This window comes from Bubalus kerabau, chromosome 15, assembly GCF_029407905.1.
Source record: "Bubalus kerabau isolate K-KA32 ecotype Philippines breed swamp buffalo chromosome 15, PCC_UOA_SB_1v2, whole genome shotgun sequence".
In the NCBI taxonomy this organism is placed as follows: Eukaryota; Metazoa; Chordata; class Mammalia; order Artiodactyla; family Bovidae; genus Bubalus; species Bubalus kerabau.
The window spans coordinates 2,620,736-2,643,643 of record NC_073638.1 but is presented as its reverse complement, the minus strand read 5'-3'; the positions used below and the strand labels follow the sequence as shown (position 1 = coordinate 2,643,643).

At 39.4% G+C, this 22,908-nt stretch overlaps 1 protein-coding gene across 3 annotated transcripts in view; it reads left to right on the top strand.

Annotated features, from left to right (window-relative positions):
- The first annotated feature begins 15,265 nt into the window (after nucleotides 1–15,265).
- GRIA4 (glutamate ionotropic receptor AMPA type subunit 4) overlaps nucleotides 15,266–22,908 on the top strand; it is a 678,251-nt gene continuing 670,608 nt past the window's right edge. For 2 of the 3 annotated variants that reach the window (XM_055547460.1, XM_055547462.1), the window contains exons 1-2: nucleotides 15,281–15,368; nucleotides 16,584–16,742. In XM_055547460.1, the coding sequence (XP_055403435.1) occupies nucleotides 15,281–15,368; nucleotides 16,584–16,742 (247 nt within the window). Of the gene's footprint in view, nucleotides 15,369–16,583; nucleotides 16,743–22,908 lie in introns of all 3 variants that reach the window. The other variant, XM_055547461.1, reaches the window with a different exon arrangement.

Here is a 22,908-nt window from a genome sequence, read left to right as displayed (position 1 = left end):
CAGTGCATTTTTTTTGGCAAAACTCTATTAGTCTTTGCCATGCTTCGTTCCTTTTTCCAAGGCCAAATTTGCCTGTTATTTCAGGTGTTTCTTGACTTCCTACTTTTGCATTGCAGTCCCCTTTAATGAAAAGGACATCTTTTTTTGGGTGTTAGTTCTAAAAAGTCTTGTAGGTCTTCATAGAACCGTTCAACTTCAGCTTCTTCAGCATTACTGGTTTGGGTATAGACTTGGATTACTGTAATATTGAATGGTTTGCCTTGGAAACGAACAGAGATCATTCTGTCATTTTTGAGATTGCATCCAAGTACTGCATTTCAGACCCTTTGTTGACCATGATGGCTGTTCCATTTCTTCTAAGGGATTCCTGTCCGCAGTAGTAGATATAATGGTCACCTGAGTTAAAGTCACCCTTTCCAGTTCATTTTAGTTCACTGATTCCTAGAATGTCAATGTTCACTCTTGCCATCTCTTGTTTGACCACTTCCAATTTGCCTTGATTCATGGACCTGACATTCCAGGTTCCTATGCTATATTGCTCTTTACAGCATCGGACGTTGCTTCTATCACCAGTCACATCCACAACTGGGTATTGTTTTTGCTTTGACGCCATCCCTTCATTCTTTCTTGAGTTATTTCTCCACTGATCTCCAGTAGCATATTGGGCACTTACTGACCTGGGGAGTTTCTCTTTCAGTATCCTACTATCATTTTGCCTTTTCATACTGTTCATGGGGTTCTCAAGGCAAGAATACTGAAGTGGTTTGCCATTCCCTTCTCCAGTGGACCACATTCTGTCAGATCTCTCCACCATGACCTACCCATCTTGGGTTGCCCCACGGGCATGGCTTAGTTTCATTGAGTTAGACAAGACTGTGTTCCTAGTGTGATTAGATTGACTAGTTTTCTGTGAGTATGGCTTCAGTGTGTCTGCCTCTGATGCCCTCTTGCAACACCTACCTTACTTGGGTTTCTCTTACCTTGGACATGGGGTATCTCTTCACGGCTGCTCCAGCAAAGTGCAGCTGCTACTCCTTACCTTGGATGAGGGCCATCTCCTCAGCACCGCCCCTTCTGACCTTGAACGTGGAATAGCTTCTCTAGGCCCTCCTGTGCCTGTGCAGCCACTGCTCCTTGGAGTTGGGGTTGCTCGTCCCGGCCACCGCCCCTAACCTCGGATGTGGGGTAGCTCCTCCCAGCAGCTGCCCCTAACCTCGGAGGTAGGGTAGCTCTTCTCCGCCGTTCCTGCGCTGCCCCAGCCTGGCACTCTCAGCCACTGCCCCTGTACTCAGACATGGGGTAACTCCTCTTGGCCGCCTCCCCTCAGGCATGGGATCCTCCCGGCTTCTATCCCTGATCTTGGACGTGGGGTAGCTCATCTCGGCTGCGCTAAGTGTGCCAGTCACAGCTGCCCACGCTATTTCTGCTTTATTGACTATGCCAAAGCCTTTGACTGTGTGGATCACAATAAATTGTGGAAATTCTGAAAGAGATGGGAATACCAGACCACCTGACCTGCCTCTTGAGAAACCTATATGTAGGTCAGGAAGCAACAGTTAGAACTGTACATGGAACAGACTGGTTCCAAATAGGAAAAGGAGTACATCAAGGCTATATATTGTCACCCTGCTTTTTTAACTTATATGCAGAGTAAATCATAAGAAATGCTGGACACAAGCTGGAATCAAGATTGCTGGGAGAAATATTAATAACCTCAGATATGCAGATGACACCACCCTTATGGCACAAAGTGAAGAGGAATTAAAAAGCCCCTTCATGAAGGTGAAAGAGGAGAATGAAAAAGTTGGCTTAAAACTCAATATTCAGAAAATGAAGATCATGGCATCTGGCCCCATCACTTCATGGGAAATAGATGGGGAAACAGTGGAAGCAGTGTCAGACTTTATTTGGGGGGGCTCCAAAATCACTGCAGATGGTGACTCCAGCCATGAAATTAAAAGACGCTTACTCCTTGGAAGGAAAGTTATGACCAACCTAGATAGCATATTGAAAAGCAGAGACATTACTTTGCCAACAAAGGTCCGTCTATTCAAGGCTATGATTTTTCCAGTGGTCATGTATGGATGTGAGAGTTGGACTGTGAAGAAAGCTGAGCGCCGAAGAATTGATGTCTTTGAACTGTGGTGTTGGAGAAGTCTCTTGAGAGTCCCTTGGACTGCAAGGAGATCCAACCAATCTATTCTGAGGGAGATCAGCCCTAGGATTTCTTTGGAAGGAATGATGCTAAAGCTGAAACTCCAGTACTTTGGCCACCTCATGTGAAGAGTTGACTCATTGGAAAAGACTCTGATGCTGGGAGGGATTGGGGGCAGGAGGAGAAGGGGACGACAGAGGATGAGATGGCTGAATGGCATCATGGACTCGATGGACATGAGTCTGAGTGAACTCCGGGAGTTGGTTATGGACAGGGAGGCCTGGCATGCTGCAATTCATGGGGTCGCAAACATTCGGACATGACTGAGCGATTGAACTGAACTGAACTGATATATACATATGAAGTTTGCTTTAAAAAATAAGATTTTTTTTTTTTGCAAAGTAATAGTAGATTATAAAAATGACAATTAAAGGAATAATAGAGGACTTAAGAGTTGCCAGTCCAGGTTCAATGCACAATACTGAATGTTTGGGGCTGGTGCACTGGGACGACCCAGAGGGATGATATGGGGAAGGAGGGGGGAGGAGGGTTCAGGATGGTAAACACATGTATACCTGTGGTGGATTCATTTTGATGTGTGGCAAAACTAATACAATTGTATAAAGTTAAAAAAAAAAAAAAAGAACTAATGAAAACCCCCCAAAAAAAATTAAAAAAAAGAATGATCATAACAATAGTAAAACTATATCTAGGACTTCTCTGGTGTTGTTGTGGGCAGTGTGGCATCAGTTCATTTTCGGATAGTTCCTTGGTCCAGCTTATATTTCTCAAGATCTATAAGCCCATTGCTATGTAGTTGATACTAACTACAGGGTTTTAATCTATTGCACCTGTCACTTCCAAGGCGGTTCCCTCTGTTTTAGCTTCTTCTGTTCACTGGTCTCTTCAGCGTCTGATTTCCGCCCTAACACAAGGTGGGTGGTGGTGGATACTTTTTTAGGCTTACTTGTTCTGTTGCGCTGTGGGGAGGGAGGGACCTGCGAACAAATAAGCAGTGCTGCAAAGAAATAACACTGGCTTGTTCTCCCAGTGTCTCAGCCACACTGGGCTTGCCCCCACTCACGGTGCATGTGCCCTCCCTGCCCACACTGCTCAGGCTCTAGGTTGCTCCACCTGGAACTGAGGCCTCCCAGGTCTAAGCCACTCAGGTTCAGGCACTCGGGTAGTACTCAGAGGCACAGACTCAGTTGGGCCTGCGTTTTGTGCCCTTCCCAGGTCTGAGGAGCTCAGGTGATGAGGTGTTTGGCAAGCGCGGTTGCTGTGACTTAATGCCTCCCCAGTCCCTGCCACTCGGTTTTCTGGGTGTACAACCAGCACACCTTCTCAGGCAGATGTTGACTGCCCAGAACCCCAAGAAGTCTTAGTTAGCAAAGAAGCCTGCTTGCAGTTTTATAGATAATGTCTCTCTCTCTGGGGCTGCGATTGCCCTGCTTCTGGCTCTGGCTGTCTGTCACCAGAGGGGGATGGTCTGTAGTTGGCTTGTTCTGTTCAGTCCTTTGTTCTGTTTGCGGGCCTGGCAGCGCCTTAGGTTAGGGCTTTTTGCATGGTAGCTATCCTACAGTCTGGTTTGCTAGCCCAAGTTAGTTCACTTAGATTTCCCTTGGGGCATTCAGGCCCAGTCCTTACTCTAAGCAATGCAGCCCGTGCCTCCCTGCCCAGCTCCCTACTTGCTAGTGGCAGGTACAGGCGTCTGCGTTGCTTCTCCACTGGGGGAGTTACCGTTGGGCTCTTATTCTGTGGGTTTTAATTATTTATTTATTTTTCCTCCCTGTTATGTTGCCCTCTGTGCTCCCAAGGCTCACCACAGATTCATCAGTGAGAGTGTTTCCTGGTGTTTGGAAACTTCTCTCATTTTAAGACTCCCTTCCTCAGATGGAGCTCCATCCCTACCTCTTTTGTGTCTTTTTTGTCTTTTATATTTTTTCCTACCTCCTTTTGAAGACAATGGGCTGCTTTTCTGGGTGCCTGATGTCCTCTGCTGGCATTCAGAAGTTGTTTTGTGGAATTTACTCAGCGTTTAAATGTTCTTTTTATGAATTTGAGGGTGAGAAAGTGGTCTCCCCATCCTACTCCTCCTCCCTCTTAGAAGCTCCCTCCCCCCATTAATTTTAATGTCTATAGAATTCATTGTGTTCCAAGCATGTAGAAAATCAACAATAGTATACGTGATTTTTCAGTAATCATGAGTGGATGAAAAAAAAATATGATAAAAAAAATTAAATTGATTTGGAAAACTTAGATTCAGGTTTATATCATAAGTAAATGTATTTTAGTTGACTGTGGGAACCTTGTTTCTCATGGTTAAAGAGAAGTTATGAATGATGCTGTGTAAGTGCTGCACTCAATATGCCAGCAAATTTGGAAAACTCAGCAGTGGCCACAGGACTGGAAAAGGTCAGTTTTCATTCCAATCCCAAAGAAAAGCAATGCCAAAGAATGCTCAAACTACTGCACAATTACACTCATCTCACACGCTAGTAAAGTAATGCTCAAAATTCTCCAAGCCAGGCTTCAGCAATATGTGAATCGTGAAGTTCCTGATGTTCAAGCTGGTTTTAGAAAAGGCAGAGGAACCAGAGATCAAATTGCCAACATCCACTGGATCATGGAAAAAGCAAGAGAGTTCCAGAAAAACATCTATTTCTGCTTGATTGACTATGCCAAAGCCTTTGACTGTGTGGATCACAATAAACTGTGGGAAATTCTGAAAGAGATGGGAATACCAGACCACCTGATCTGCCTCTTGAGGAATTTGTATGCAGGTCAGGAAGCAACAGCTAGAACTGGACGTGGAACAACAGACTGGTTCCAAAGAGGAAAAGGAGTACGTCAAGGCTGTATATTGTCACCCTGTTTATTTAACTTATATGCAGAATATATCATGAGAAACGCTGGACTGGAAGAAACACAAGTGGAATCAAGATTGCCAGGAGAAATATCAATAACCTCAGATATGCAGATGACACCACCCTTATGGCAGAAAGTGAAGAGGAACTCAGAAGCCTCTTGATGAAAGTGAAAGTGGAGAGTGAAAAAGTTGGCTTAAAGCTCAAAATTCAGAAAACGAAGATCATGGCATCCGGCCCCACCACTTCATGGAAAATAGATGGGGAAACAGTGGAAACCATGTCAGACTTTATTTTTTTGGGCTCCAAAATCACTGCAGATGGTGACTGCAGCCATGAAATTAAAAGACACTTACTCCTTGGAAGGAAAGTTATGACCAACCTAGATAGCATATTGAAAAGCAGAGACATTACTTTGCCAACAAAGGTCTGTCTAGTCAAGGCTATGGCTTTTCCTGTGGTCATGTATGGATGTGAGAGTTGGACTGTGAAGAAGGCTGAGCGCCGAAGAATTGATGCTTTTGAACTGTGGCATTGGAGAAGACTCTTGAGAGTCCCTTGGACTGCAAGGAGATCCAACCAGTCTATTATGAAGGAGATCAGCCCTGGGATTTCTTTGGAAGGAATGATGCTAAAGCTGAAACTCCAGTACTTTGGCCACCTCATGTGAAGAGTTGACTCATTGAAAAAGACTCTGATGCTGGGAGGGATTGGGGGCAGGAGGAGAAGGGAATGGACAGAGGATGAGATGAGGCATCATGGACTCGATGGACATGAGTCTGAATGAACTCCAGGAATTGGTGATGGACAGGGAGGCCTGGCATGCTGCAATTCATGGGGTCACAAAGAGTCGGACACGACTGAGTGACTGATCTGATCTGATCTGATGAATTGGTTTCCTAACATATAAAGACTAATGAGAATGGTTTCTCTTTAAACTCATCATTATAATATCATAGATTTAACAGTGATATAATATATTCCAGATATAATTTCTTTTGATATTTTGCAAGATGAGATAAAGGGAGGCTACAGCGACTTCTGTAGTGCTGGATTTGAGGTGGAAACATCAGTATGAACTCATATTTAGTTTAATACATATGTAGATGGATAACCTGGAGTAAGGAATAACATTTCACTCCAGTATTAGTGTCTGGAGAATCCCATGGACAGAGGAGTTTGTCAGGCTACAGTCCAAGGGGCTGTAAAGAGTTGGACATGACTGAAGTGACTTAACACAACACAGCACAGATGGATAGCTAGAAAAATAACTTTCAGTATGTATGTATACATAGGTTAGTATACAAGCTTTATCTTACATGAAAACCTAGAAGCAATGACAACCCTGTAAAAATAAGCAAACTCATTGTCCAGATTTTTTTTTTTTTTAATATCATGCTCCAATAAGAGGAAATAGGACTCTTTAAAGAAATGTACCATATTAAGGCTATAACAGAAATAGCACCTAAAAGTGAGGGTAGTTGTTCAGTCATGTCCCACTGTTTGTGACCGTATAGACTGTAGCCAGCCAGATTTCTGTGTCCACGGAATTCTCCAGGCAAGAATACTGGAATGGGTATCCATTTTCTGCTCCAAGGGATCTTCCTGACCTAGGGATTGAACCAGAGTCTCCTGCATTGCAGGCAGATTCTTTACCATCTGAGACTCCAGGGAAACCCCACAATAAGCATGTGGTGGTGTAGTCACTAAGTGGTGTCTGATTCTTGTGACCCCATGGACAGTAGCCTGCTAGGCTCCTCTCTCCATTGGATTTCCAAGGCAAGAATACAGGAGTGTGTTGCCATTTCCTTCTCCAGGGTATCTTCCAAACTAGGGATCAAACCTGGGTCTTCTGCATAGCAGGCAGATTCTTTACCAACTGAGGTATCAGGGAACTCACAATAATCATGGGAGTATTCAAAAAACAAAAGGATGGTGTCATAACAATAGCTCCAAATGTCCAAAGATGGACTAATATAAACAACAAACAATACACAGAAGAACTAAGCAAAAGAGATCTTCATGACCCAGATAACCACAATGGTGTGATCACTCAGCTAGAGCCAGAAATCCTAGAATGTGAAGTCAAGTGGGCCTTAGGAAGTATCATTATGAACAAAGCTAGTGGAAGTGATGGAATTTCAATGGATCCATTTCAAATCCTAAAACATGATGCTGTTAAAGTGCTGCACACAATATTCCTGCAAATTTGGAAAACTCAGCAGTGCCCACAAGACCAGTAAAGGTCAGTGTTCACTGCAATTTCAAAGAAAGGCAATGCCAAGGAGTGTTAAAACTACCACACAGTTGCACTCATCTCACACACTAGCAAAGTAATGCTCAAAATTCTCCAAGCCAGGCTTCGACATTACATGAACTAAGAACTTCCAGATGTTCAAACTGGATTTAGAAAAGGCAGAGAAACCAGAGATCAAATTGTCAATATCTGTTGGATCATCGAAGAAGCAAGAGAGTTCCAGAGAAACACCTACTTCTGCTTTATTGACTATTTCAAAGCCTTTGACTACATGGATCACAACAAACTGTGGGAAATTCTTCAAGAGATGGGGATGTCAGATCACTTGACCTTCCTCCTGACAAATCTGTATGCAGGTCAAGAAGCAACAGTTAGAACCAAACATGGAACAACAGACTGGTTCCAAGTTGGGAAAGGAGTATGTCAAGGCTGTATATTGTTATCCTGCTTATTTAACTTCTATGCAAAGTACATAATGCAAAATGCTGGGCTGGAATCAAGATTGCTGGGAGAAATAACAGTAACCTCAGAGACACAGATGACAGAAAGCTTATGGCAGAAAGTGAAGAAGAATTAAAGGGCCTCTTGATGAAGGTGAAAGAGGAGAGCGAAAAAGTTGGCCTAAAACTCAACATTCAAAAAACAAATCATGGGATATGGTCCCATCACTTCATAACAAATATATGGGAAACAATGGAAACAGTGACAGACTTTATTTTCTTAAGCTCCAAAAGCACTGCAGATGGTGACTGCAGCCATGAAATCAAAAGACACTTGCTCCTTGGAAGAAAAGCTATGACCAACCTAAACAGTATATTATAAAGCAGAGACATTACTTTGCTGACAAAGGTCTGTCTAGTCAAAGCTATGGTTTTTCCAGCAATCATGTATGGAGAGTTGGTCCATAAAGAAAAGCTGATAGCCGAAGAATGGTGCTTTTGAACCATGGTGTTGCAAAAGACTCTTCAGAATCACTTGGTCAGCAAGGAGATCAAACCAGTCCATCCTAAAAGAAATCAGTCCTGAATATTCATTGGACAGACTGATGCTGAAGCTGAAATGCCAATACTTTGGCCTCATGATGCAAAGAACTGACTCATTGGAAAAGACCTTGATAGCAAGAATGAACATAGACATTTTTGGAATCAGTAAACTAAACAGATGGGAATGGACAAATTTAATTCAGATGAACATTATATCTACTGCAGTGGGCAAGAATCCCTTAGAAGAAATGGACTAGCTCTCATAGTCAACAAAAGAGTCCAAAATGCAGTACTTGGATAAAATCTCAAAAATGACAGAATGATCTCTGTGTGTCCAAGGCAAACCATTCAATATCACAGTAATCCAAGTCTATACCCCAAACACTAATACCAAAGAAGCTGAAGTTGAATAGTTCTATAAAGACCTACATGACCTTCTAGAATGAACACACACACACACAAATTAAAAATATGTCCTTTTCATCATAGGGAACTGGAATGCAAAGTAGGAAGTCAAGAGATTCCTGGAGTAAATGTTTGGTCTTGAAGTACAAAATAAAGCAGGGCAAAGGCTAAAAGTTTTGCCAAGAGAATGCACTGGTCATAGCAAATACACTCTTCCAACAACACAAGAGATGACTCTACACATGGACATCACTAGATGGTCAACATTGAAATCAGATTGATTATATTTTTTGTAGCTGAAGCTGAAGAAGCTCTATACAGTCAGCAAAAACAAGACTGGGAGCTCACTGTGGTTCAGATCATCAATTCCTTATGGTAAAATTCAGACTTACATTTAAGAAAGTATGGAACGTCACTAGACAATTCACGTATGACCTAAATGAAACTGCTTATGATTATACAGTGGAAAAGACAAATAGATTCAAGGTATTAGACCTGATAGAGTGCTAAGAACTATGGATGGGGGTTAGGAACATTGTACAGAAGATTGTGATCAAAACCATCCCAAACAAAAAGAAATGCAAAAAGGTTGTCTGAGGAGGCCTTAAAAATAGCTGAGAAAAGAAGAGAAGCAAAAGACAAAGAAGAAAGGGAAAGATATAGCCATATGAATGCAGAGTTCTAGGCAATAGCAAAGAGAGATAAGAAAGCTTTCCTAAATGATCAATGAAAAGAAACAGAGGAAAAAAATAGAATGAGAAATACTAGAGATTTCTTCAAGAAAATTAGAGATATCAAGGGAAGATTTCATGCCAAGATGGGCACAATAAAAGACAGAAATGGTATGGACCTAACAGAAGCATCAGATATTAAGAAGAGGTGGCAAGAATACCCAGAAGAACTTTTAAGAAAAGATGTTATGACCCAGATAACCACAATGGTGTGATCATTAACTAAAGCCAGATATCCTGGAGTGTGAGGTCAAGTGGGTCTTAGGAAGCATCACTACGGACAAAGCTAGTGGAGGTGATGGAATTCCAGTTGATATATTTCAATTCCTAAAACATAATTCTATGGAAGTGCTACACTCAATGTACCAGCAAATTGGGAAAACTCAGCAGTGGCCAGAGGACTGGAAAGAATAATTTTCACTCCAATCTCTAAGAAAGGCAATGACAAGGAATGTTCAAACTACTGTTCAGTTGCACTCATCTCACACACTAACAAAGTAATGCTTAAAATTAATCAAGCTAGGCTTCAGCATTATGTGAATTGAGAACTTCCAGATGTTCAAGCTGGATTTAGAAAAAGGCAGAGGAACCAGAGATCAAATTGCCAAACTCCACTGGATCATAGGAAAAACAAAAGAATTCCAGAAAAAAACATCTACTTCTGTTTCATTGATGATGCTAAAGCCTTTGACTATGTGGATCACAACAAAGTGTGGAAACTTCTTCAAGAGACTGGAACACCAGACCACCTTACCTGCCTCCTGAGAAATCTGCAGGTCAGGAAGCAACAGTTAGAACCAGACATGGAACAACAGACTGATTCAAACTTGGGACAGGAGTACATCAAGGCTGTATATTGTCACTCTGCTTACTTAACTTAATATGCAGAGTACATTATGTGTAATACTGGACTGGATGAAGCACAAGCTAGACTCAAGATTGCCAGGAGAAATATCAGTAATCTCAGATATGCAGATGACACCACCCACGGCAGAAAGTGAAGAGAAACTAAAAGCCTCTTGAGGAGAGTGAAAAAGCCGGCTTAAGACTCAACATTCAAAAAATGAAGATCATGGTATCTGGTCCCATCACTCCATGTTAAATAGATGGGAAAAACATGGAAACAGTGACAGGTTTTATTCTCTTAGGCTTCAAAATTGCTCCAGAGGTGACTGCAGTCATAAATTAAAAGTTGCTTGTTCCTTGGAAGAAAAGCTATCACCAGCCTAGAAAATATAGTAAAAGGCATTACTTTACAAAGGTCTGTCTAGTCAAAGCTATAGTTTTTCCAGTATTCATGTATATGTGTGAGAATTCACCATAAAGAAATGAGCACTGAAGAACTGATGCTTGAACTGTGATGTTGGAGAAGACTCTTGAGAGTCCCTTGGACTGCAAGTTGATCCAACCAGTCCATCCTAAAGGAAATCAGTCCTGAATATTCATCAGAAGGACTGATGCTGAAGCTGAAACTCCAATACTTTGGCACCTGATGTGAAGAACTGACTCATTTGAAAAGACCCTGATGCTGGGAAAGATAGTAGTCAGGAGGAGAAGGAGATGACAGAGGATGAGATGGTTGGTAACATCACCAACTCCATGGACATGAGTTTGAGCAAACTCTGAGAGTTGGTGATGGACAGGGAAGCCTGGGGTTGCAAGGAGTTGGACATGAATGAGCGCCTGAACTGAACTGATAGAGATGCATATATCTTTCTTTTTCTCCTTTGCCTTTCACTTATCCTCTTTTCTCACCTATTTGTAGCTCAGTTGGTAAAGAATCTTCCTGCAATGCAGGAGACCAAAGTTCGATTCCTTGGATGGGAAGATTCCCTGGAGAAGAAAATGACAATCCACTCCATTGTTCCTACCTGGAGAATCCCACAGGCAGAGAGCCTAGAGGGCTACAGTCCTTGGGATCGCAAGAGTTGGACACAACTTAGCGACTAAACAACCACCACCTCTGAGAACCATTTTGCTTTTTTGTATTTCTTTTTCTTGGGCATGATTTTGATCACAGCCTCTTGTAGAATGCTGCTAACCGCTGTCCGTAGTTCTTCAGGCACTCTGTCTCTCAGTCCAATCCCTTGAACCTATTTGTCACTTCCACTGGATCATTGTAATCAATTTAATTTAGGTCATACTTGAATGGCCTAGTGGTTTTCCCTACTTTCTTCAATTTCAATCTGAATTTTGCCATAGGGAGTTCATGATCTGAGCCACAGTCAGCCCCCAATCTTGTGTTTGCTGACTGTGTAGAGCTTCTCCATCTTTGACTGCAAAGAATGTAAACAATCTGTTTTCAGTATTGACCATGTGTAGAGTCATCTCTAGTGTTGCTGCAAGAGGGTATTTGCTATGAATAGTGTGTTCTCTTGGCAAATTTCTGTTAGCCTTTGTCCTGCTTCAAGTCCAAATTTTATACTCCAAGTCCAAACAGGCCAGTTACTCCAGACATCTCTTGACTTCTTTCTTTTGCATTCCAGTTGCCTGTGGCGAAAAGGACTTTTTTTTTTTTAATGTTCATCCTATAAGGTCATGTAGGTCCTCATAAAACCATTCACCTTCAGCTTGTTCAATATTAGTCGTTGTGGCATAGACTTGGATTACTGTGATAATGAATGGTTTGCCTTGGAAACATACAGAGTTCATTCTATCGTTTTCAAGATTGCACCCAAGTACTGCATTTTGAACTCTTGTTGACTATGAGGGCTAGTTCATTTCTTCTATGGGATCTTTGACCACAGTAGTAGATATAATATCATAGTAGTAAATATATATAGCATAGTTTGTAGTAGTAGTAGATATAATATTTTTTGGAGGGCCAAAAATTCAAGATTAAAAGTGCAGGTGTTAGCTGTATCATTACCAGATCCATTTTTATTTTTCACTGCTTTGTCTTCAGCATTGTGATTATCATTTCTGTTATATATGAATGCACAACATTTGCCACAGCCTCCACTTGCTGTCCTTCCTAGCCAAATCCAATTTTTTTTTATTTTATTAAATCTTAACAAAAGAATTTGCCTTAAAGACAGGCATGACAGGAGGGCATGTCTATATGTATATTCATGTAGGTATAGATATAGAGAAAAATATCTAGGTCTATATAGTGGAAAATATAGGCAAGGTCATCATTAGCCAAGGTGTCATTATATTGATTAGATGAAAAATAAAACTTGTTTTGCACCTCAATTGATAGTGGCATTTCATCCTATGAAACCTCAACTCTCATTTTTTAGAACAATGGTTAATAATCACCTCTATGCATTAAGGAGAGCTAGACTATTTGCCCAGGAAATGATGAATTTAATGGATTTGGGGGGTTTGAAATTTTAATTTCAGTTAACTTCAATTTAAATTTTATGTGATCTACTTTATTATCTTCTTATAAGAGAAACAATAATATCATTACAGTTTGGTTTTTACATTGACAGAAAGACAAAACTGACAAATGTATGATTTGTGGCATCCAATTACTCACAATTGTTTAAGTTGTTTTTTGTCATGACAATTTGTAGTGAAATATAACAGAAAAGTGGATGAATAACAACAACAAAAAGACGTATTTAAAAGCAAAATTCAGAACTTAGAGAAACACTCTGAAGAAAAGCACTCTGACGTTTTAGCAGGGATTATTAAATGTCATCCTCAAACTCCAAATACAGGCACTTGGTGACATCTAATAAAAGGATACTTGAAGGAGTAAAGGTAAAACATATTTCAAGAAGTCTTTACCAATTGAGCCCTTGTAAGCACTCCACATTAATCAGTTCTTTCTCTTCTTTTCCCAAATGTTACATCAAATAAACAAAGGCACTTCCTATATTCATTCTTAAAATATAATACAAGACAGTACTTTAAGTGTAAAAGATACTAATGCATTAAATGAAGGCATCATGCCACTAAATTTCTAAAATTTCTTACAGTTAATCTTTAAGGAGAATCCTTCCCTCTAACAATTCTTCAGAATCTTGGCTTTAGCTGATGTGACCCAGTCTTGCAGACTCTAAAATAATATGATTCAAGCAATGGCACCCAAAGACCTGTAAAGATGTAAAACGCTTTTTCTTTCAACACTTCATGGAATTCGGGGATTGAATATACTGTCTAGGTCAGGAGACAGACGGTACAGAGGAAAATAGAAATATTTCATTCATTGCTTCTGCAGTGGCTCTCTGGGTGTGGCACAGACTCCATCCAACACAGTCAAGTGAAATGAAGTTTAATAAACGACTCATGGAGAGGCAGTGACACCATAGCTCTAAAACTTTCTAGGATAATTAATTTTCTTCTACCCATTTAAAGCAACTATTGACATCATCAACACAGTGCTTAAGCATTCCTGGGGTGACATGGAGTAGAGATGAGTATTCTGGAGCTCCAGTTAAGAAAAGATGTGCATGAAAAACACCCGATTTTTCTATCGGGCACAAATAGTCACTTGTGTCCACTAACCCAAGGAGAATCAAGAGATTCTCCTTCATCAGACTCTGAACTATGTGCTTTCTAAATCCTGAGGCAGGCCCAGCACAACGGAAATGTGTCACCTGAAAAAAGCCTGCAAAGAAAGGACTCCTTAACTCCCCTTCTTACTTTGCAGGTTAAGCGGTTCTTACTGCTAGTTCCCTGACTTTCAAAGAACAGCGTAAAGGCCCTATTTCGTTTTCATTTCTCAGTCCCCCACCTTGGTCGTTACCCTTCTTTGTTATTTAAATTAACTTTTCCTTCCTTGGTCTCTTTCCTAGCCTGTTTCAGCCTCTCTGTGTTTCTTCTCCTCGCTGGTCCCGGACTCTTATACTCGCCGGCGGCTGCCCTTTGCGCCTTTCCTCGTCCTTGCTCTCCCTGAGCCCCCTCATTTCATCCATCCCTTTCTCAGGCCCTCCAGATTCCCTGGGCTGTTTGTTGATGAGAAACATTTGCTGCAGCGCAGACCGGAGTCCTGTGCGCAGCCCAGTGGCAGAAGAGGGCGAGGCTGAGAGAAAGGCTGAGCTGGAGAGGGAGGCAGCCGATCCTCCCCAGAGCCTGCAAGAATGCGGCAGGGTGCCGGGAGCACCGGGAGGGACCAGTTCCCAGGGGCCCTGGTCGGGGCTTGAGGACCTGGCCCGCGGGTGGATTTCCAGCCTCACGTGGCCGAGGAACAGGGGCGCCTGGAAAGCAAAGAGCGGGACCCTGGGGGTGCCCACTCCCAGAGTGGAACCCCCTGCCAAAGCGGGAAGGAGAGAGGCGGGAGCCGTGAAAGGGAAAAACCTGTCTCCACTGGTTGCGGAGCGTCGGAGAGCCTGGGGCGCTCCGGTGAGCAGCAAGGGGCGAAGCCCGCCGGGCGGTGGGCGAGGGACGTGCGGAGCTAGCGCTCCACGCCTGTGGAGGGGCCGCCGGGGGGCGCGACGCGCGGGGCGGCGGGGGCTCTAGGTGGCCGGTGGCAGACCCCAGCCGCGGAGCGCGCGGCGGCCGCGGCGCCAGTGTGTGTAGGGGTGTGTATGTGTGTGTGTGTGTGTATGCGTGCGCGCGCGTGTGTGTGTAGGTGAGAAAGCGAGGGCCGAGCGTGAATGTGAGCTAGGCACAGATAGAGCGCATGTCTCATCCCTGCGAGCAGGCAGGAACCGCTCCACCACCATCTTTTGCATGTGCAATATTTGCAGCCGGACAGCAAACCTCTCCCAGGGCTATGGAGACTGCAGGAAAAATCTCGCAGCTCGGGATGGGTTGCTAAGGGAAGTCATAACCTTAAACAATCCAAACCTCTTTCCGTTTTTTTTTTTTTTTTTTTTTTTTTTCCTGTTTGTTTTTAATTTTAGCGCCATAGTCCTCAATGCCTCTCTGAACGGTCTTTAGGAAGAGTGCGAGAGAAAGAGCGCGCGCCAGGGAGAGGAGAAAAGAAGATGAGGATTATTTGCAGACAGATTGTCTTGTTATTTTCTGGATTTTGGGGACTCGCCATGGGAGCCTTTCCGAGCAGCGTGCAAATAGGTAAGCTCAGATTCAGTGGGGTATGCATGTGGGTGGCTGTAGCAGATACCGAAAGTGAGTTAAATGAGTTGCTGATAAGCAATTTAAGGAACATTCCGCGTCTCCTTTCTCCTCTTCTCTCGTCCTTTCTTCCCTTTATAAGGACTGCCTCTTTGGTGCTGGTTCAGTTGAAACAGCACAGAGAGGTTCTCAGTCTATATTCCATCCATCCTCAGTCTCATGTCGCTGAAGTAGGATTGCAATAAGTTGGGATAAAATCTCCGTGGGGTTTGATTGCATTTTATCTAATATCTCTTTTCGTTTCTTTCTCTGGAGTATGAAGGGATGTAGAGTTTCCTTAAACAAAACAAAACCCATCCACTCTTCCTCCTGTGCTATAGGCAACAGCTTTCACTATTACAAGAAGACATTGCTTAGATAAAAAAAAAAGAAAAAGAAAAGAAAAGAAAAAAAAAAAAGAAAGAAGACATTTACACCCTGACCTACTTGTCTTTGCTTGCTACCAGTTAACCGATTCCAAAATTATATCCCTTTCCTGGAACCTTTTCTTCTTTTGTTTTCCTCTTGAATTTTTTGCCCTTAATCCTCCCTCTGGACTCTATTTCTGGGGACCCTATCCGTCCTACCCTTGGCTTTTTTTCTTTTTTTTTCCTGTTCTCCCCTGTCTTTTGATGGGACGCAGCTATTGAATTCCTTCCAGCTAAGCCCAGCCTCACACTGCATCATTTCTCGTGGACAGTGCACAAAACGGGGCTAATTAGGCTGGGTCCAGGAACTGCACAAAAACAAAGTTCACGTCTCCCTTCTGATTTCCCTCTCACCTGCATGTCATCACAAACCTTCATTTCTGTATTTTAATGCAAATTGTCTTTTCTGCGCATCTGCATGCATCTTAGAAATGCCTGGAGCTGGCTTCCGTAGCAGTGTGCTGGGAATCATAGGGAGGGCAAGAGAGAGAAGGCAAAACACACTAAATGGTCTGTCTTAGAGGCCACTGTGATCATGACAGATTGGGACAGTAAAAAGCTGAGTTGTCCTAAAGACTGAAATACTAAACATACTCTTTAGAGACAAAGGGCAGTCTCCCAAGATGTGGCAGGGCTAGCTCCTTAGTGTGTATTGGTGAATGGCCATGGATTTGACAGTGCTTAGTGCAGGTGTAATAATAGTTACAAGAGGAAACACTGAACGGGCTTTTTCTGCTGTTTTTGCTAGGTGGTCTCTTCATCCGAAACACAGATCAGGAGTACACTGCTTTTCGATTAGCAATTTTTCTTCATAACACCAGCCCCAATGCGTCAGAAGCTCCTTTTAATTTGGTACCTCATGTGGACAACATCGAGACCGCCAACAGCTTTGCCGTAACAAATGCTTGTAAGTAAAACATAAGTTGAAGATAAATGAGAAGAGAATTAAGACGGGGCAATAGAGTCCCTTTCCTCTGTATTATTACTGTTATTATATTTTAGAAAGACATTCAAGCTCTCCACAGTTTGCTGGTTATAGAGGAAATCAGAGTTACAGACAAGATTTAGTCTCCAGTATATTTGGCTGGTTTTTCCTTCTCTTCCTTCCTTCTTCCCTCCCTTCATCTCTCTCTCCCTCCTCCTTCTCCCTCCCTCCTTTTCTTTCTTTCCTTTTTCTTGAAATTACTTTCTCTTTTAACATTTCAGTATTATTCCTACAACATGCACATCAAGTTAGTGAAAATTGTACTCAGTCTTGGTTTTTGTTTTTTTTTTTTTAATTTATTTTCCTTTGGTTTGTATTTGCTTTTGACTTGAGTGAGCATACATCTTGCTTTTAAAGAAGACACATGCTCTCGTACACTGATAAAGGCAATGAAAGGTTTGCTAACAGTGAGAAAGTGGGAAGTGGTGGTGTGGAGGATGTATATTCCACTAGGTTGGTTGACACTGCAGATGATCTGGTGATGTCACTTGAGGCTGCCCTGCTCTTATATTCTGGATTTAAATGTCTCTTGCTATCAGGTAATGTATATATCCTGTGGATATAACTCCATGGATTCTTACCTTGGTGGCAAATCATGTTAATCTCCAACCCACTGAATTCACATACTAACCCAGCTGAATCTATTATCCCTGCAATACAATAAAGATTTGGTGATCTTACCTAATGTTATAATTAAACAGTTTTTCAGAGCTCCCCTGTGAAAATACTGCATAACATAAAGTAAAAATGTAAGCAACTGTGTATTAATTTAAAAATCAATAAAATATGATCAATAGAGCATTTAGGTTACATTTTCAGTCTTGAAGGAAATACATGTTTTCCATATCTCCTTATTTTTAGATGCTAATTTACTGCTTCTTAAAATTTTTGTGTTAAGATAATTGTTATAGATTACGTAAGACATGTAGAAATAGTTTCTATATAAAGTTTTGCACAATAATAATATTCAGTCTGCATTATATAATATTTTTAATATATCAGGCTGAGTATATTTTTATTTTGAAAGTACTCTTTCTAAGTACAAGAAACTGTATTTTGAACAAACAAGTGAATTTGAAAACAAAGAGTTTTTATGTGTTAGGAGGATATCTGTTTCATTTAATTCATATATATCTGTGATTAATTCATCTAACAAATAACATGATCATGTCTCCTTAATTTTAGGCACCTAATTAATACTTTATTTTTGAACTTCATTTCCTAAGGAGGTTAAAGCATTTGAATTTTTTTTTTTAATCTACATTGATTGTATTAATTTGCAGGAATGCTTTAGTTCCTTTGAGTACTATTTACTTTGAAAAATCACTTGTTTTATTTAGTAATAAGATAAATATTCATTATGAAGATAATTATATGGGAATTGTTTTTAAGCAGAAATGAACATAAATTAGAGCTAAGTTTATGAATAGCTATTTTTTTAAATGTCTTGTTAATATTTTTTGTTCCAAGTTTTGATAGAGATGTCAACATTTCAAATAGTTCTAGGTATAAAATATTTTCCTTAGTACATGAATGTTATCTGTTGATTTAAGTATTTTCCTTATATCTCTCTTGAGATTTTGGCAACAAAAACACTACTAAGTTTAAAAATAATTTATGACTCAAATATATCTGAAGGTACTTTGTCTACAGTAAATTGCTATTTAAATATATATTTTTATTATTTAATTTTGAAAGACTTTCATAAAAGTGGAACTATATTAGTTTTATTTTTCCAGATTAGGTTCTTAAGTATTCTAAAGTTTGTATTCTGGCTTCCAGCTTTATAAACTACAGTGATAATTCTTTCTTTTCTCCTTCCACATAATTTGTTAATCTCATTCAGGTTAATTTTAATTAGTATCATATTATTTATGTGATAAAAATGTTATATAGAATAAAATGTTAGTGACAAAGAACCTGTAAACATAAAAATTGATAAAAAACTGTACACAGCATGAAAAAGTAGAAATAGGTATAAAATATAGGTAGGATGCTGTTCTTTAACATATTAGAATTGAGAAAATTGAAGCTAAGAAAACAAAGTCTGCTTATTTTGATTCCAAGTGTAATGTAAATAGTTAGTGGTATCATGTTTTTCATAATCATTTGTAATTGACTTTGTGTACATGTTTAAAGTATTAAAATAAAAAGTTGTAAATAAGGGAAAAACATTTTCTAGTGAAGAAAGGAAAATTTTTTGACATATAAGTATGCCAAATGTCCTTATGAATATAAATAGGATTTGGGAAAAATCAATGATCAGAGAGTATGGGTTAGGTGATTGGTGTTTGTTAAATGAACTGACCAAGAGCCGAGCCTGTACACATGTGATTTTCCAGTCTAATCAAAGGTGAAACATAAGCAATAATTATGAGGCAACCTCATGTATCAAGCTCTATGCCTTTGGGTACACAAGGTAAAAATAGTGTTCTAGAGAATTAACATGAAATTATTCCTCATAGCGATATAGACTAGATTTTAAAATTTTTTATGTTGTATTAAATATAAATGTATAATATGTGTTCAACTAGGTTTATTTTAAATATGATTTTCCTAAAGTGAATCCTTGTAAAACTGCATAATCTAGTGTCTTTGTGAATGAGAACCACTGTATAGGATATATTTATTTTATGAAATATACACTTAAAAACTAAAAATAGCACACTAAGGAATAAAGAGTATTATTGGTCATCTACTGGCTAAATGTAATTTAAGGTCGATTCTTCTGTCTCAAAATTAAAGTTTAAAGAATATTTTGGACAATCTAAACATCCTGCATATGGAGTTGACATACTACATAAATATAAACCCCAATAAACTCAAAATTTGCACTGTTGGGATAAATCTCAAGTTTCTGAAGGAGAATCGGGTTTATTTTAGCTTGTAACTTTTTTTTTTTAAACAGCATTTGTGTAAGATTAAATTAAAATGTTGTTCTCTTTTTAAACTATCCCCATTGTTGAAAAATCATACTTTGCCTAGTATAAAACTGAAATTACAAGAAATACAGATAATATAGAATTATGGCATATTTAAATAACCAAGTATAGGTGTAATAGGTAGCCCAAGTAGTCAAATATCAAAATGTAATTAAAGATATACATTTATTTGCTATAATCTATTCAAAATATGGGCTTTGGAAAAATTGATATTAAAAAAAATAATTTGATGTGGACAGTTTTCTTTAACAAAATATTATACATTTGACTCCAAATAGCTATCTTCACAAGCAAACATGCTAGTTAAATTGAGTATGTTCTCTGCAAAACATTTAAGACAACCTAAATTGAGGCTGTGTTCTTATATTTTTCTAATAGTTTATTAATAAAGATGTTTTTGTTTGGAGGATAATATATCTTAAATTTGGCCAAAGCAATAATAACCAAAATACTGATGTAGTCTATCATCAAGTTTTCTAAAAGATAAAAAAAAGAGAGAGATTGCAATTATCACTTTAGTTCAGTTATGTTTGAAATCCTGTAAAAGAGGCAGCCTCTTTACAGTAAAACACAGAGATGTTCAGTTACTCAAATGATTCTTTTAATTTCAAATGGGTAGTAGAAAATATATAATAAGAAACATTAAGTAGTTATGTATTGTCACTTAGGTGAAATAGAATTTTTGTTGAACATTTCCAACTTTTTAAACTTGGATAGGAAAGACTAACTGGTTAATATTTTTGTTATATTTTATTATTTATTTTTTAATGATTTGTTTATCTTACTCACCTTTTCTGTCTAAAATCTGTCTATTCAGTGGTTTGCAACATGACGGATTGGAAAGTTGTAAATCAAGAATAGAATGCATATTATACCTTAGTAATGATGAAAAAGTTGTTCTTTTTTAACTTAAATATTAATTCTATTTGTGAAGGGTTTGGTTATCAACCCTAAATATCCAAGTTGAGTGCTACTTGTAAAAGTAGGTTAGTGTGCAAAATATACTTGTTTAGCTAATCTAAATATATTTTAAATGTGACAGTATATCCAGTAGGGTCTGCAGGCATTTTGCTTATATACTATGGACTGAATTCAAACATGTTGAATTTAAGGGTGCTGAATAATAAGGTCTTTTGGCTTTAACAATATTTAAATATTATATATCTTTCTTTTCAGGAACATGCTACCCTAAAAAGGCATTCTAAAAGTATATATTGGACTGATATAATATTTTAAAAATGCTAAAATCAAAATTCTGATATTTTGACCTTCATAGTTGTTATAAGAAATATACTAGAATTGAATATCGTTTGACTTTTGATTGTTTTTAGGAAAATGAGTTACTGTAATTAAGTTTCCTTATTTTGAGTTGATAGCAAGCTTCTATGTTGATTTGAAATAATCACTTAGTTTTATAATATTATTTCCCCCTTTTATCTTAATTTTCCATCATGAGATTGATGACAAAGATGAGTCATATTCCTGTGGCTTGGACCTTTCTTAAATGATGCACAATTTGCATTGATGTATTTCAAAATTGTCACAGGATTAAACTTCCATAAACCCATTTGAAAAAATTCTCTTTACTTTTTTTCTTATGAATTCTCCCAAGAGGTGTTTATTTCTCAAAGAGGAACAATTTTTACTTTCTGACTTTAAGAATTATGTATATATCTTATTAACAGAATTTTACTAGTGTTCAGGAATTTAAAATGAAGAATAAATTCCATATACCTTACATTTTATTATAACACAGGTTTTATACTGTTTTTGTGTACATGATTTTATTTGACCTCAACTAATCTTGGAGTGAGCCTGTCTGAGAAGATAGCCATTATTTTTAGGTAAGCCAGATTCGGCTGAAGGAAATCTCTTGATTTGCCAAAGACCATGTAGCTAATAAGTCACAGAGTTTAGGTTTGAACCCAGTTGTTCTAGTCACTAACCTAGCACTTTAACCAGGAGACCATGGATGTGAAAAATACATCTGTACTGAGATTACTTGAATCAAGAAATAAAATAACTGTCTTTTTTTCTAATTTTATCGTAATATTTTTAAGAAAATAGGGCAAGACATTTCTGGGCAACTTATTCATTAATCAGATGACAGTGAGTGATGCAGCAAAGACTGAAGTCATATTTTGTAATGAATCTGCCCATTCACTCACTAGATTAGATAATAAACATAGTCACTTATTCATTAAACATGTTTATCAAGGACAACTGTATTTAAGACACTCTACTAGAAATGAAGATTGATATTTAGTCACTAAATCATATCTGACTCTTTTACAACCCCATGGACTGTAGCCCACCAGGCTACTCTGTTCATGGAATTTCCCAGGCAAGAATACTGGAGTGGGTTGCCATTTCCTTCTCCAGGGATTGTCCTGATCCAGAGATCCAATTCGTTTCTCCTGCATTGAAGGCAAATTCTTTACCACTAAGCCACCTGGGAAGCCCAGAAATGAGGATACTGAAAATTATGAGTAGTTGTTGCCCTCAAGGAGCAGTAGGAAATATATACAAGCCAATTATCACAGTTCAGTAAGACAAAGTATTATGACAGAGAAATAGAGTGCTGTGACAGAGATTAGCACAGGAAGGAACATCAAACTTGGCATGCTGCCCTATGGGAGTTATTACCTGATCTGGGCTTTAAGGCGCTAGTTATTTGAAATGTAGACAGAAAGGAAGGCACCCCTCGCCAAAGTAGCAGCACATGACCAGGCATCAAGGGATGGTGAGGCCGGGTGTGACTGAACCACTGCATGTGCTTTAGTCTGACTGTAGTACTGAGTGTGAGGGGAAGGAGAGGTATGCTAAGGGGCGAAGCTTTGTAGATCCACACATGGGCTTGTAGCTCTTGTAAGGAAACTCTTTTGAATAAAAGCGGGACCCGTAAATGATTTAACACAACAGTGGCATAATCAGATTTATGTTTTATAAATAACAGGATGATTTCAAGAAGGAAAATGTACCAGAAGTGGGGGAAATGGGAAGGAAAAAACAGTTGTCTTGAAGTAATACAACTTAGGATGGTAAGTTCTTGCATAAAAGTGGAAGCTCTTAGACAAGAGCAAAGTAAATAGATCCATACAGAACTGTTGACAGAACGTAGTGATGGATTGGATGTCTGTGTAGGC